Below are 16,489 nucleotides of genomic sequence, written 5' to 3'. Positions count from 1 at the left end.
AATAAAACACAATTTGATGTAAGGTGCCTTTGACAGCTAATTAGAAAGGTAGAACACAACATTTAATAAAATAAAATGTATTTATTTAGGGATTGTTCATCTGTCCTTTCCATTCCAAAGGTAGCTAAAATAAATTAAAAATGTTTGCCTAGTGCCTCCTCTCCAAGTCAAATGGTTTTAGACTTCATTAACCATCATTTAATTGGACAGGCGGTCCTGGATAGGTTATGTCATTTACTGCAAACCATCACAGTTCATTTTGATCCAAAAATACACTTTTTATTTTAATCTCACCACAAAAATACACAATGAAACCATGGAAACAAGGCACTGTTTATGCTTTTAGGCACATCCCTACACACCAGTGCCTGGTCATTTTGCACTCCCAGTTGGCTTTGATGAACACACCAGCTTGTCGGGTACAGGCAGCGCAGCCAAAAATTATGCTAGAAGGGTCCTAGCATAATTAAGAACCTCTCCCAAACACCTCATTTGGAGGTGTCTGAGTAAGGACAGGACCCAGTCCACTGCTGTAAAACCACACAGGTGTGGAGAAGATCATGCAGGAGTCTGTCATCGATGGGATAAGTCTTGATCAGAATGGTAGCCTTCAAGCTGAGCTACCCGGACATCCACAGCTCTGCAAGGGAACAGAGCAGAAAGGCTTTAAAGGCTGGAGTAGACCAAAGCAACACAGCCATACTGCCAGAGAATAAATTGCCCATCAGACCAGGCAGCTGTAATTTGTTTGGAGCAGGGGGGCAGCACTCAGCAACTGCTCACAGCTGAAAGCAAAATGCCCTTTGCACTAAAAGTGCCAACTTATCCTAAATTCTAAGATATGCATAAATTAAGCAACTTCTATTTCCTGCATACTTTATTCTGCTTCTCTCACATATGAAAAGTGTCAAAATGGCATGTGTGATGCCTAAATCCACAAAAAAAAAAACATAAGCCACACTTCTGACTTTTGAGATTACTAGATATTTCCTACATGCTTTCAATCGTCACAGCTGTAAAGACTAGAAACATTGCAAAAATGAATACAAGCCATCAAAAAAGCTGAATTCTGTGCTCTCTTTATTATTATTATTATTATTATTATTATTATTATTATTATTATTATTATTATTTAAGTGATTGTTTGGAATCACTGAATATCCACTATCCTGTCCATACCAAGAATTGTACTTTAGGGAAGGATTAGATCTGGCTGAATATGAACTATAAAGCCTTGAGTTCTTGCCTGATGCTAAAACATAAGAACCTCTTACAGATCCTTATGGAGAGACAGTGTGGTATGATGGTTGCAACACTGCACTAAGACCAGAGAGACTCCAGCTCAAATTCCTACCCAGCCACAAAACCCACCAAGTGACTTTAGGCCTAACTCACAGGATTGGTTGTGGGGACAGAATGGGTGGAGGGGGAAACTATACACATCACATAAACTTTTGAAGGAAGGGAGAATATGTATCAAACAATATGAAGTCCAACGACCTCTTTTCATAGGAGTTGCATCTAAAACTGGGGTGGGTGGGAAGAAGACACGTACGGAGAATGTGTTGACACTGCAAAGGCACCAGGGATGACAACGAAGGGGACAACACTTCTAACAATCAGCTCTCAGGTACCCATTATGCTTCAAAGCCAAAGGAGAGGGGCATTGAAAGTCTGGCAGGACATCAGGCAACGCAAGGCAACCGTTCTCAGCAGCTAGCAAAGACTTTGAAACAGCAGCAATCCCAAGAGAGAATGCCTCTAGACAGTTTGCAATGAGCAGCGACCGACCTCAGCTGGCTGCGCAGCAACTCCCTCTGGCCCCTTAGCACCTGTAACAGGGGGTCGTCCTCAAACTCTGTGCCATCAGAGTCTGCAAAACAGAAAAATTAACTCCACTTCAAGTGCCCTCTCCTTTTCCTACCAGTCAAAGCTGTGGAGCTCTCCAACAAATCTCTGCAGGGACCTCCCAAGCTGTCTGTTGTTTATTTGCTTAGAACCAAACAGTAAGTGCAAACCTGTAAAAGAACCCACTTCCCAGGCGCTTACCAATTCCTCCTGCTCAATTCCCGCTTCCACATACTTCCCTGCTCTTGCTCCAGCCTTCTTCACCTTCTACCCCCCCTCCCATAGCCCACACACTTTTCTCCCCTTCTGGGCTGTGCCTGTATTGTGCCTCTGGCTATGCCTGTACTTTGACTAAAGGCATGCGGTAAATAGCTTGTTACAGCATCAACACTATGACACACAACATCTGTAGTTCTAAGTCTGTACAAAAAACAACAACCCCTCACTGGTGTAGGCACCTTTAGACACCCTGTCTCTTGCTTACTCTGTTCCTTTTCTAGCCACATCTCCATTTCCATTCCACCCATTACTGATTTGGTCAATGTGTTCAGAATAGTTGCAAAATCGGAATTAAGCTCATGCTTGTCCAGTGGAAACTGAACGGAGCATCATCATCGCCCATTGCCAGTGACAGCCACGCAGTGGTCCAGAGTCCAGGTCTAGGCCTCCTTTCCAGAGTTTATGAAATGTGAAGCCAGACAGGAACTAAAGGAACATGCTTGCACGGGTGGAACGAAATGGACCCCACCATGAATGTTTAAAGCCATCCATGAAATCCACATATCTGCCATTCCCTCAACTATCCCACCTTCGGCCTGCTCCAGCAGCTGAGCAGCCATGTTCAGGAGCTGGGGATGTGAGGGAGCAGAAACAGCTCTTGGCTGAGCTTCGTCCAGGCTTCGACTCTTTGAATTCCTCTTTGGTTTATCCCTATGAGGACCTGGAGAATCAGGTGGGGAGAAAAGTCTTTCGGCAATCACCTGGATGAGAGAGAAAGCTAGTTAAATCTCCTCCTGTCCTCCTGGGAAGGAAAACAGAAGTGGAAGAGCCCATTTCAGATGCCCCCAAGCAGCTAAATGGATCTGCTGGATGAAGGTTCATCTTCCTTTTCTATAGTAAAGTCATTCCCACAACTCACTGGGAAATCTGCAAGTGTGCCACTTGATTACATTTTGCTTATCTACATAAACTTTCTGAAAGTGCATATTTTTTTTCCCTGGCACAGTGGTCTTCAAGGGACCACATCACATTACCTACTGAAAAACTCCTTAACATCTGCCAAGATGTCCATGCAGAGAAGGCCTGATGCTTGCCTGCTGTCTGAACCAACCTGGCTGCAGCCTCCAGTGCTTTGAGATAATGTCACAGCAGGCCACAAGTCAGTCTGGTTAGCCTGAAGAGAAGCAGTTGGGGAGCAGGCTGCTAAACCAAGTTTGATAACTGGAGGCTTTAAAGCTTCCCATGGGTGCAAGAGGGACCAGAATCAGGCTTGGGCAACACTAGAGAAAGGGACCCAAGAGCAAACCAAGTCCGAGCAAGAGATGTGTGTGTGGTGCATGCATTTGCAGCTCTGGGAATCCAGGTGGTGGTGATGTTCCTCCTTCACCTTCAAAAGGGCAGAAGCTGGCTGCCATGAAAGTGGAAGGAAGGAACGAAAAAACTACCTGCAATAAAGAGAAGAGCACAAATACTCCTCTTCCAGCTTTAAGCACATTGTCCCTCACTCCCATGGATGTCCCTCTACCCACCTGGCCAAGCCCATCACAGGCATGCACTAGGGCAAACACTTCACATGGGCCACTAGCCAGGCCTGTTGGGTCCCATTGTCACTCCTGTCTGAATTCACAGCACAGCCTGTGAATTTGTATTCTCGCCAGCGGCTTTGTGGAAGGTCAATAATGGCGAATAAGCCATCTTTCAAATGAATTTTCTGTCTGCCAGAACTGATCGCCATTGCCTCCCACATGAAGGGCCTCACATAAACTTCCCTGGAACACAGTTTGAAAACCACTGTTCCAGTGAAATATAATTTGGGGATACTTCACAATTTAGCATTAAATTTTTGTTAGCCATAAAGGAAGTGGGGGCAATTGGAACACATGGGGGGGGGGGGAAAATCAGAGGGCAAGAAACGTGTTAAGGATAGAAAGTGTCTGGGTAGAACTGGGGAGGGAGCCTGCACTGAGTAAAGGAGCCCTGTCTGAGATTAATGGAAACCTCAGCCTAGTCCTTATTCCTAAATCTTTAGTAGTAGCTGCCAATAAAAGCATTCACGTTTGTCTGCAACCATGAGGACTAGAAACATCATCTGGACTGAAGTGCTCACTATTCTGCATGATAGGCCTCTACATCACACTGTGATGACAGCCACAAATATTGCCAGATCATATGTTTATACCTCTCCCAAGACGTGTTGAATAGAATCTTTTGTGCGACTGACTGGTGGCCCTCGGAAGTCTCTGACTGGTTTGGCTTGGCCCTGCTCGGTTCTGAATGCCTTCTGGTTCCCTCTGGGCTCAGTGTGCACTCTCTCTACAGGGCGGGCTGCCTGTTGATCCTGATGCAAAGTGCTCTGGCCCAAAAGCTTGCTGGTTCCTGCAGGCCTTGGTAGGGGAGGGGAGTCTCGGTATGCAGGGACAGGATCCTCTTGCAGAGTTACTTCCTTCAGTCCTTGCTCTCCCTTTGGTTCTGAACTTCCAACCAGTAAAATCCCACTGCTGAAGGGAGCGGCTTCTATGAGCTGCGTGGAGCTTGGCCCATTTTTCACAGAGTCTGTGGGGCAGCAGGGATGATAATCATGGAGCGTGGATTTCACATGCAGCTGGGTTTCCGATGTTGGCTGCACTCTTCCACCTTCACTCTTCCAACTTGCAGGTTCTGATGGCTTCTGAGCCACTCTTTCTACCTGCAAGGAACAACGATTGAAAAATATATAGTGGTGCCTCGCTAGACGAAAAACTCACTAGACGAAAGGCATTCGCTAACGAAAGGGTGACTCGCAAGACGAATTTCCCTATGGCCGCAACTCACAAAACGAAAACGTTTTGCGGTTTTGTTTTGTTTTTTCGTAAAGCCGCGCTTCCTCCGACCGTGCTTCACAAGACAAAATTTCCGCTATACAACAGCACTTGCGGAACAAATTAATTTCGTCTTGCGAGGCACCACTGTACATGACTCAGACTGCATCTACTGGAGATGGAGTAGTGTGATGCTTAGAAGCAGATCCACTCCTCTCTGAATGCTTTGCCATACTGTATAGGATCAATACTATGATGGGAAAGTTGTTTACCTCATCAACTCCTGAACAATTGAAATGGGGTGGGGTGGAATAGCCACAAGCATCTTGGAAGCTATAAAGATGAAGTGTCTTGAAATGGTGCATGAACTTTGCAAGGTTTCTTCCACTTCAGCTCTCAACAACAAGGTAGCAAGAGCTGTGGTCCTTTCATGCATCACACCCTGCCTATTGCTTGCACTTCTCCATCCTGTTGTGCACTGAAAGCATGGCTCCATCCCCTGCTTCCAAGGCTTTTGCCTTGCAGCTACACAGCACAGAACAATGGCAAACTTATTCACCTCAAACTCTTACCAGGCTGGAAGCATGGGTTGGCTGGATATGTGGACTCCTCCAAGCTAGAGGAGGCATCACAGCAACAGCCTGGCTCGCTTCCTCCATCTTTCGCCGCAAGCGCCACTGAAAAAGGATATCATCCTCTGGTCTTGAAGAAGAACACAGCTGAGATCTTTGAGTGATATAGTAAGGGAAAGCATTCAGACTACCTAGGAAGGCAGGGAGAGAGAGAAAGAGAGAGAGATGCACATGACTGGAGTGTCTGCAGTGAGCTTCTGAAAAAGATCTGCAAGATACAGGCATTGTCCATCGCAGTTTTCATTTTGGGATCATCATCTTTGAAAAAGTGTATATTGATTTGTCTCCTTTGGTGATAGCTTGTATCAGTCACTGGATCTTTTACAGCAGGGAGGAGGAACACATGGCTCTATAGATGTTGTTAGACTACAATTCCCATCATAGCTCACCACTGTCTATGCTAGCTAGGCATGATGGGGCCTGGAGTCCAAAAGAGCCCATTCAACTCAACCAGCATATGATAAGGCATGTGTGCTTTTGAACAAGAATCAATTTAATATCAAGACAACACGAATTCTATACCAGTAATTCTGTGACCTCTAGAAATTGAGCAATACAAATTTGCACAGTTGCTGTTTTTCCCAGTTTATTCAGCTGCTGTTGCCCTGTCCATGTGAGATCCTGCTCAGCAACGCCTCTGGCCTTTTGAAAGTTACCAAGGATTGCCTGAAGGACTAGCAATTTGTTTGTTTGTAAATAAAAGGGGAGATCACTGGGATGCCCCTTACCAAATTCTGCCTTTGAGTGATGCACTGAAAGATAGGGCAGTCTAAAGATTTGTACTAAAGCAGCCATCATTCTTCATAAATTGCCAAATAAGAACATCCACACTGTTTAGGAGGCAATCAGACTTGCACTCAGCCAGATACTAGTTCAGCCAACTTGCTTTTCCTTCCTCACTTACCCCCCTCAACAACACTCACTTTCTGTCATTGGTCTGGGACCACAACACTGGCATTCCTTCAAGACAGAGTTCTTCAACCTTGGGCTTCAGATGTTGGGACTACAACTCCAACCACCCCATACCAGTGGCTAAGCTGGCTGGGGCTGTTGGGATTGAAGTCCAGCAACATGTGGAGACCCCAGGTTGAAAAACACTGCAAGGACATGGATCTCATGACTTACCTTGTGGCTCACCAAGGCCAAGGTGATGTGGAGCACGACCAGTCATATCTGTGTCAGCATTTGTGATGGTGGACGTGGGGGTAGAGCTTGCATGCCTGGAGCTGCTCAACGGGGATGTGCTGCATGCAGAGAAACATATGAGGACAGGCAGGTTATTAGGAAGGAGTGGCAACTGGGGAGAGAACAGAAAGAGAAGCTGGAAGGCCCATTAGACATTGAGGAAGGGAAGTCTAGATGATGAGTGAAATACAAGGGAGGCCAGTACCTTCTATGTAACAGCCTGGCTGCTCTCTCCTGCAGTTTAACAGTCTCGGGGTCCAGCGTGGAAGAATCCTGTGAGTCCCCCTACAAAAGAGCATACAAAGGAATGGGTCGGATAGGAGACTCTATAGCTGGGGTGGGGGACTTGTGGCCCACTAGATGTTGTTGAACTCCAACTCCCATCAGCTCCAGCTCATGGGGCGAATGGTCAGGGATAATGGGAGTTGTAGTCCAACAAAATCCAGGGGGTCACACATTCACCCCTGCTCTATAAGGAAAAGAATTTCAGGATTCTGGCAGCAGGGCAAGGGGAGAAGCTGCAGCACCTATGGAGTGCCTAGTGTTAGCAAGCTCGTGACCAAAAAATAGAAGATGGCCAATCCAATGGGACAAAGGCACTTTGATCCTCTGGTTCAGACAAAGTAGGGACAGAAAGCAGAAGAACACCAGTTAAGGTGAAACAGTCACCGGCAATAATAAGCAGGGAGCTACTGAGGTAATTGAAAATGGTCTTCTGATCTGTCAAAGTAATCAGCCAAACCAGGAGCAAGCAAGACTCCTGCCCGCCTGCAAATTCTGAAAATTTAAGGTCGCTTGTTTCTTAATAAAAGATCCGAAAGGGAAACCAAAAACTAATCATCCTACTGAGAAGTGCTGTAGTAAATATCACAATTTTCTCCACCCAGAGCAGTCTTCAAAGCAGGACCAACTTTACACATATGATTTCCCCATTTATTATGTTTATATTCTTCAAGGAGACCAGGGCAGCATTTGTGGTTATTCCATATTATCTTCACAACAGTCCTGTGTAGAAGGCTAGGCTCTGAGATATGACTGGCTGAAGGTCAATCAATGAGCTTTATCGCTGAGCAAGGATTAGAACCCATGCCTCCAGATTCTGTACAATATTCCACAACCCTGAGGGTTGAGATTAACAGTGATCCGCAAAGATAACATAGCTATATTACCTCCTTTTCTGATGGACAGAATAGATCCCTCCCCACTCCTAGAGAAAACCTCCTTACTCACCGAGGGAGACTGGTCCAGAGCAGGACTGAAAAGAGACTGCCTCACTTCACTCTGGCTGTCTGCAAGGAGACACCTTCATTACAGATTTCTGACTCACACAGTTTAGACATCTTTGCAAAGAGCCAAATCCTTAATCTTGGGTGGCTCTAGGCTCCCTCCCTCCTTCCCTTCCCCTTTCATCCATAGGCCTGAAAAACTATGTGCTTGACTTTATGTTATCTTCCAAATTATAGGTGAAGAACCCTGAAGAAGGCCAACATGAATCAACCCTTTGGATGGGTTGCTTGGTTGTGAGCAATGGGTGCTAAAACTACACAGAACTCCTGAGTAATAATGGGGGCCGTAAGAGCCCCCCATCTCACTTTGGATTGCTTTGATAGCTTAAAGAAAATACCTTAGAGCATATGCAGAGTTATCTGATAACTAGAGAAGGGGGGACAGATTTAAATATTGTGATTTTAAAAATCCTGGCACACTCCTATTATTTATTTTAGGCCCTCTTCCCAGTTGATGCCAGATGGGCACCTGCAGACTGGCACAATGAGGAGGGCCTCTGAGATTATCTTACTGACCAGGTGGGTCTGTGTAGAAGGCATTCTCTCAGATAACCTGGTCCCAAATTGGTCTCATATGTCTCTCTTATGGGAAAAGCTAGGACAGGAGTGACCTGTGAGCGCTACCCACCAGTGCTAAAAAGTTCTACTTCATAGGAAACAACAGCTAAGTGCTGGACAAAGACACAGCTCCAATGTGTGTGCCCAGATTTAAATCTTCAAATCTGAAGTTTTTCCTACCAATACCAACCACTCTTTTGGCTAGGGCAGCTACTGCTCCAATACAAATCCAATCTTTCTGAGGGCCCACTCATCCTGGTCTGCCTTGATAAGTGTTCCCCATATCGGCACCCTTTTTGTTGGACTCAAGTACCTGAAGTTGGTGATGTCTCCTTCTTGGAGATGTTGCATTCAGGGGAAAACGAGTGGCCAAGCCACCAGAACTGTGCAGAGTGACCATTTGGTGCCCAGCGCTCCCTGCGGTTTGTGGGCTGCCCGTAACGAAATCGCTCCATATACCTGCCAAAGGATCAAAGGTGCCGCATCACAGACATGGACAAAGAACTTTACTTCAATGCAGTGATCACTCCCAAGCTAGACTAGAGACTCAGTACAGAGGTGCCTTGGTGCGTAAATGTACCAGTTTTCAAAAGTTTTTCAGAAGCCGAATGTCCGATGCTGCTGTTGGCTATTGTTTCTGGGGTGCCTGCACCAATCAGAAGCTGCGCCCTGGTTTTCAAACATTTCGGAAGTCAAACTGACTTCCGGAACAGATTAAGTTTGGCGCTTTTGTTTTTGCTATTTATTTTGCATTTTTGTTTTGGAGGCTTTTTTGGTTAATTTGTTTTTGTGACTGTGTGGAACCCAGTTCAGCTACTGATTGATTGATTGATTGGTTGGTTGGTTGGTTGGTTGATTGTGTGACTGCGGAAATGGATATCCAAATCAGTGCAGGTAAGAATTTTTTTAAAAAAATTATCTTCTACAGTACTGTCTTATTTATTTTATAGTACAGTACGTTGATTATTGCTTTCATTTTATGGACCCATGGTCTCATTAGATAGTAAAATTCATGTTAAATTGCTGTTTTAGGGGTTGTTTTTAAAAGTCTGGAATGGATTGATCCATTTTGCAATACCTTCTACAGGAAAGTGCGCCTTGATTTTGGAACGCTTTGGTTTTAGAACGGACTTCCGGAACGGATTAAGTTTCAGAACCAAGGTACCACTGTACTCTGAGACAAGCCAGTATGAAGAAGAAGAGTCTGGATTTGATATCCCGCTTTATCACTACCCAAAGGAGTCTCAAAGCGGCTAACATTCTCCTTTCCCTTCCTCCCCCACAACAAACACTCTGTGAGGTGAGTGGGGCTGAGAGACTTCAAAGAAGTGTGACTAGCCCAAGGTCACCCAGCAGCTGCATGTGGAGGAGCGGAGACACGAACCTGGTTCTCCAGATTACAAGTCTACCACTCTTAACCACTACACCACACTGGCTCTCAGCATGGGAATTTGCATCCTAGAAACAGACTTGACTAAGGGTATCAGATGTGTTCTTCTTCCAGGTAATATTTGAACCCATGACTCCAATCCCCACACAAGTCCAGTAAACTCTTGCTGCTCTGCCCACCCACCCGAGAAGAAACCCTTAGCTAGCAGGCTTACCTGGCAATAACTGAATCGCTGTCTGAAACAGATTCTGGGGGCTTTAGCGAAGCCAGTGCCTTGGTCCCCGTTATCTGCTCTGAGGGAAGGCCCTTTGCTCCCTCAGGAGTCAGAGAGGAAGAACTGCGCTCAGTCGAGGGCCATGATTCATTGAAGGAGCTTGTGGAGTCTGACTCTGGGGGTTTCATCTCTTGGTGGCTGGATCCAGGAAGCAAACCTGGGGTTGCAGGACTCTGTGTTTCTGCCTTCTTGGGAGAGGTGGGGCAATTCTTGTGTCGTAAACGAGACGGGCTCAGAGCCTAGGAGTGGGAAAGTGAGTTTTCAGAGTTGGTGGGCCCAAACGGCTGACATAAACCTTCCAGAAACATTCAAGTCAAGATGTAACACAACTGCCTCTTCCTATAGCTCCACTTGACAACTGTTTAGTTGTTACATTTTTATCCTACCCATCCTCCAAAAAACTGAGGGTATCAAACGTGGTTTCCTGCCCCCACACCCTTTTCCATCACAACAATCCTGCGAGGGAGGCTAAGCTAAGAAAGGTTGAATGTCCTGAGTCATGGATGAGCAGGGATTTGAACTCCCAGCATTCTAATCAATATGCTTTACTGGCTCTTTCCAGGCCTAGCTCAATCCTCAAGAATACAGAAATGCCCAAAGAGGAGCTTTCATGTTCTACTGGATAGCCAACACCATGGAATTTTTATCCAGCTCCCAAAAGGGACTGGATCAATAGGAATCCAAAAGACCTGTTTGACTCTTCCTGCCAGCAGCTCTGCTCCATTTGATTTCCTCGCTAGTGACTCTGCAGCATTATTTGCCCACCTCGTCTCCCCCCACCCCCATCTCACCGTATATCGCTGCTCCTGCCTCAGTGGGTGTGCCTGGGAAGGGTGGTAATGGCTCCGCAAACAAGATTGCTCCAAAAAGGGGCTTCCCAGGGTGGAGAAAACAGCCATACTGTGGGCAAGCAAGGAATCCCAGTTAGTGAGGCCCTGCTCTGCCTAGACTGGGCACTTCTTAACAGAAGGAAACCCATCAGGTCAAACCCTTTTCTTCCTCTAGCTCTCATACCTGGAATCCATTATTCTACACCCAGGTGTTCAGCTTTGATGGCTACAGATGTGGTCTCTACATGCTTTCCTCATGGGATGATCGAAGGCTTCCCAAAGTTTGTGCTGTAAACAAAAGAAACAATAAATACATACATTTTGGCATAGGCTTTACTTCTTTTGCGTAATATTTCCAAATGTTCATAGGCTTTTCCTCCACCCTTCCCTTTTGTTTTTTATTGGGTATTTCTGGTAATCATGATTTCGCTGAAGGAGGGGAAAGGGGCAAAAAGAAGGCATGAAGAATCGGGGCAAAAATATTAAGATGCTGTTTTGCCAACATAAGGATGGGCACTCAGAGAACACAGATCACTGCTTTTTCTAAGTGCTCAAAAGCCCTTCATATAAACTAGCTCAGTAATCTTTATTCTCACCCCCTGTACCTTGCCTCTGTCAACATGTAACTCAGGAAGATTAAAAGATAAAGTCAAGGAGTTATATTCAAAGTCTCTCTTCTAATTCATGCCACTCTCTGCTTCCATCTGCCCATCTCTGCCACCTCAAGTACCATCATGGAGCAAATGAAATAAATGAAGTAAATGAACAGAAAATTACTTCCTGCTACTTCAACACCTGAAATTGCCTCCTTGCACATCATCAGTCTGCTCCTCTGGCTATGCAGGCTCCAACCACCTTAACATTTCTCCACAGCCAGGAATTTGGCCACCATTTGCCTGGCAAAGAAACCAACCACAATGTTCTCAACTGTGGGAACGTTAAAAAAAGAAAGAAGAACCCAGCACTGCAGAGGTGGGATAAAATCATCCTTCATACTTAAGGCCTCACTCTATGGCAGTGTTTTTCAACCACTGTTCCGCGGCACACTAGTGTGCCGCGAGATGTTGCCTGGTGTGCCGTGGGACAAATTGTGTTTATTTGATTCCTATTCAAGAGAATTACTTTATATATAGTCAATATAGGCACAGAGTTAAAATTTTTAACATTTTCTAATGGTGGTGTGCCTCGTGATTTTTTTCATAAAACAAGTGTGCCCTTGCCCAAAAAAGGTTGAAAAACACTGCTCTATGGTATGTGTAGTCTATTTGTTAATCCAGCCCAGGGAACTTTATATAAATCCATTGACACAGAAGCAAAACAATTTTAAAATATGACAAGATCCAGACTTGGGAAATGTTCTAGAGCAGCTGATCTGCTGCACAATATTATGGATTTCCAACTTAGCTGTGGTTCAGAGCAATGAATTATTTGCATAAATGAATTCTTTCCTTCCTGCAGCTAAGAAGGAAATTTCCATGGCATTTGTTTGTGCAGTGTGCAGTTACCAAGGCAACAGTTTTTGTTTTGCCCCCCCCCCCATGAAAGTACCCCATTCACTGACCCTGCCATACTATGAAACAATGAACAGCATGAATTCCATTGCTCTGGAAAAAATGTTATGACTTCAACTAACATCTGATCAAAAGGTGGAGTAATTCCTATTATAGCAAAACAGAGCAAGCAACTGGATTGGTTGGTTTGAGATAGAATAGCCTTTAGGACTATCAGTGGAATATCAGAGTTATGAAAACTGGACAGAATCATGAGGAAAGAAAATTCAACTCTTTAAGTGCACCCATCAATTGACAAATCTGTAAGAGCATCTCTGTGCTTTTAGAGCATCTTCCTGTGCCTCTCCCAGCAAGGCAGGTCTGAGGTGTCCACCTGCAAAATGGAGTTACACTGTAAGAAACGCTGTAGCCAAAGCGAGTTCTTACTTATTTAGGCCCACACATCAGGCACAGCTGCAGTAAATGCTGGCAGGATAGTTCAGATACGATCATTCAAACACAGAACAGTGAAAATCCCTCCATAGCAGAACCGCCAGCCAAACTGAAATTGTTACCAAGACAGCCTGTTTTGCTAACTATTGTGACAACTTAACAGGCTGCTACTTGCAGCCAACATGTCAGATCTCGCCAATGGCAATCTGTGGCCCTAGGGTTAGGTGGGGAAAGTCCATTCCCCTGAGCCCTCCTGCCTGGAGGATAGAACTGTGCTGACTGTGTCAATCCTGAGTCCTCATTTTTTGCACTGGCCTGTACCTTTAAAGTCACACCCTGCCCCAACACAGTACTGAGAAGGAGGACACTGGGGCTCCCCAGCAGACACATGAAAACAAATTTCACTATGGCCAAACCAAGACAACCAACCATACCCTAGGCCAGGCACGTCCAACAGGTAGATAATTGTGATCTTCCGGTAGATCACTGGCTCCCCACAAAGAAGCCAAACTCTGGCTCCCATAAAAAAAGCTCAACATTCTTGCCCTGCACCCCAAAGAAACGGGTCTTTCTCCTCCTTAAAAAAAGCTCAACAACTTTGACCTGAACCCCTGCCAGTTTTTAACTGCAAGTAGATCGCAGTCTCTTGGGAGTTGGTCATCCCTGCCCTAGGCCAACCCCAACCTCTCTCACTACCAAGAGAACCCAAGCGAACAGTAAAGAGAACCCACACAAGTGACGCTGACACAAAACCCCACACATACACTAAGTAGAACAGAAGCATTGCCACCCTACGCCACCCCACTCACCATTCCCCTCTCCACCTCTTTCCCCTTTTTCTTCCTAATGTAACACTAATGTCTCAACAAATGAAACTGACCTGTAGAAAACGTAACTTGAAAAGAGAGACATAGCACATACATTTGTAAACCGATAAATCTTTAATAAAAAATATATTTAAAAACAACAACAAAGGCCTCTGACATGCGAATGTCTGCAGATGAACAGGAAGCTGGTTGTACACCTGTGAGGTATATGCTGACTGAAAGACCTCTGGACTTTAGTGCATTGAGAGGGCTCAGCCTTTCTAGGGGGAAATAAACCTTCTCTACACATTTGTTCCCAGAAGCAAATGCAGAATTGAATGCATGGTGAAAATGAAATTCCTTACTTAGGCTGCATTCCTACATGAAGACATCTGAAGGAGAGCCCTGTATCGGGAAGCTTTTAATGTCACCATGGTTTGTGTGTACTTTCATATATTCCGTTGGAAGCAGCCCAGGGTGACTGGGCAACCCAGTCAGATGGATGGGGCACAAGTACCGGTAATTAATTATTATTATTATTATTATTATTATTATTATACTTAAGGATCAAGCCTCGGTGAAGTCAATTGTATTTACTTCTGAGTAGACATGTATAGGCTTGCACTGTTAGGAAATGTGCACACCACAACTGGGGTTGCCATAAGCAATTCAGGCCCAGGCTTCTATGCCTTATCAAACAGAATAGTGATTACAGCTCACAATACTAAATATGGTGTTACCAGAAAAATAGGGGTTCACTTTAGGGCCAAACCCCTTACCTGAGTCACAATGGACATATAACATATAGTGGAAATTTTGAAATATCAGTTTTAGCCCTGCATAGGCACCTAAACACTGGCAAGGAATGGAAAGTATTTTTTTCCATGCCAAACAACATTCTAACTGGACATCGCTTCCTGCCAAAGGACAAAAGGATTGTCCTCTTTATTTCTCGCCCACACTGCACTTGTACATGATATTCAGCTGGCCAGGCCCATTTCTTTATAATGCTTGAGGAAGCATTAATGATTTTTTTTAGTGGCTACAATCTAGCCCAAATGCTGCAAATGCAGAACAAAGACCATTAGCAAGCATGAATACTATCTCCTAAAACAACTTCACGTTGCATTAGCAGCAGATGACATACAGAAAGGGTGATCCAGTGACTGCTTCCATTACCGCTTTCCAACAGACTACCATGCACTTTGAGAAAGTACAGAAATGCTAGAATTCATTCTTCAAACTGTACTGGTGCATTACTTAGTTCTCTAATTCTTTAGTATGGCATATATGAAGAGAGTCAATGAGAGACAGACAGCAGTCTAAATGGATTTAGAATGCATTTGCAGTATACAAGAACAGCACAATTTAGGGAACTCTCAGTGCAGAGTTTTCAGGTGCCAGATATGTTGATTCAACAGGATCAAATGGAAATTCTGCTGTCCTATTTTAAATTGTAGACTAGGGAACAGCAAAAGTGGCACACAAAAACCTACAGACTCCTCTGAGATCGCTATGCAAAAACACCCCCACAATTATTTTTCTCAGAATTTCTGCCACCATTCCAGTTTAGTGCTAAACCATGCTATTTGCAGTGCCCTGATGCAGCACTGGAGGGGTAAATGGGGAACCAGGCAAGGACACAAGGACATAATCAGCTCCACTTCTAGGCAATCACCAGGTCCAGTTTGCAACAATCCCATTCACTTTTTTGTGTGTGGCAAAGAAAATTAAAGAACAGAAGCAGGCCCCTCTTTAAACTGCTAAGCACAGTAAACATGCACTTGAGTGGATTTCCATGGTCTTTCAGTGCCAAAAAGACAGATCAGATGAGTGTTTTGTATGCCTCAAAATAGGCCACTCATCTGCCACAAATCTCAAATAAGGTCTGGAGTGGAAGCAGCAAAGCTTTAAAACAGAAGCAAAGATTTAAATATCTTAATCCATGCTGCTGCTCAAAAAGTCTTCCCTGGCCTCAAAGATAATCCTCCTCTTGCAATACCCCCAGCAAGCACAGAGATTCTTCCTTGAATATTTGACACCACAGCACTTGACGAAACATGGACGTGCATAATTCATAATTTAACCAAGCGGTGATAATTTAAGCAGACAGCTACAAGAGACCTGTCTAGCATTGAGAGTTAGCACAGAACTTCGCCATCTCTGCAGTGGTGTGGGGGTTGCTTCATTAGCTGGAGATGTCAACTTCCCTTCCTTCTCCAGCACACCACCCATCCTGCTTTTCCACCTTGGCAAACCAAGATCCTACTTCACATTACCTACAGATATGGCAGGAGCTATTGATTATTCTCACACAGGTCCTGGTGCTGTGAGCAGTGCATCTCCAAACTGCAAGCTTGGGAGCCTTGTCATGTGCTGGCAAAAAAGGTTAAGGCTGCATCAATGTTCCTTCGCTTGGTTTCAAACTGGCATCTTTAGGTTGGCAGGTTTAAAGAATGCCACTGTGGGTTGGCACGTAAAGCAGGCTGGCTTTGCATTTTAATAGGGTGGCACAAAGGAAAAGAAAATCTTCAACCCAGATGGATTAAATAAATTGCTTGTGGCTTACTTTATGGCACCTGCTCAGGCTTGAATCGGTCTTCACTGAATGTAGATGTTCTTGCCTGTTTTCTGGCTTGTCCTGCTTTTTGGCATCAGAAGTCCCAGTTGTCAGCATTTACGGGATGAAAGAAAAGAATCCCAGCATTTTCTGTTACTAT

At 44.8% G+C, this 16,489-nt stretch overlaps 1 protein-coding gene across 1 annotated transcript; it reads right to left on the bottom strand.

Annotated features, from left to right (window-relative positions):
* Positions 1 to 532: 532 nt before the first annotated feature.
* PROSER3 (proline and serine rich 3) lies at positions 533 to 11,927 on the bottom strand. The gene is made up of 13 exons (XM_033158086.1): positions 11,816 to 11,927; positions 11,205 to 11,308; positions 10,982 to 11,090; positions 10,131 to 10,429; positions 8,840 to 8,985; positions 7,913 to 7,971; positions 6,888 to 6,967; positions 6,619 to 6,741; positions 5,438 to 5,624; positions 4,247 to 4,753; positions 2,657 to 2,828; positions 1,792 to 1,873; positions 533 to 640 (listed from the first exon to the last, which is right to left on the bottom strand). The coding sequence occupies exons 2-13, from the start codon at positions 11,213 to 11,215 to the stop codon at positions 574 to 576; spliced, it is 1,842 nt and encodes a 613-aa protein (XP_033013977.1). The 5' UTR covers positions 11,216 to 11,308; positions 11,816 to 11,927; the 3' UTR covers positions 533 to 573.
* Between the last annotated feature and the right edge of the window lie 4,562 nt (positions 11,928 to 16,489).

The sequence above is a fragment of the Lacerta agilis genome, chromosome 8, assembly GCF_009819535.1.
Source record: "Lacerta agilis isolate rLacAgi1 chromosome 8, rLacAgi1.pri, whole genome shotgun sequence".
Taxonomy (NCBI): domain Eukaryota; kingdom Metazoa; phylum Chordata; class Lepidosauria; order Squamata; family Lacertidae; genus Lacerta; species Lacerta agilis.
This window is presented reverse-complemented; position numbering and strand designations above follow the sequence as displayed.

Bases quoted from the DNA above. Each gene is read 5' to 3' on its own strand.
- PROSER3 (XM_033158086.1), bottom strand. The intron at 6,968-7,912 runs GTGAGTAAGGAG...GCTCTTTTGTAG, and splicing joins CTCTGGACCAGTCTCCCTCG to GGGGACTCACAGGATTCTTC. The intron at 5,625-6,618 runs GTCATGAGATCC...CTTCCTAGGTAG, and splicing joins CTTGGTGAGCCACAAGGTAA to TCTGAATGCTTTCCCTTACT.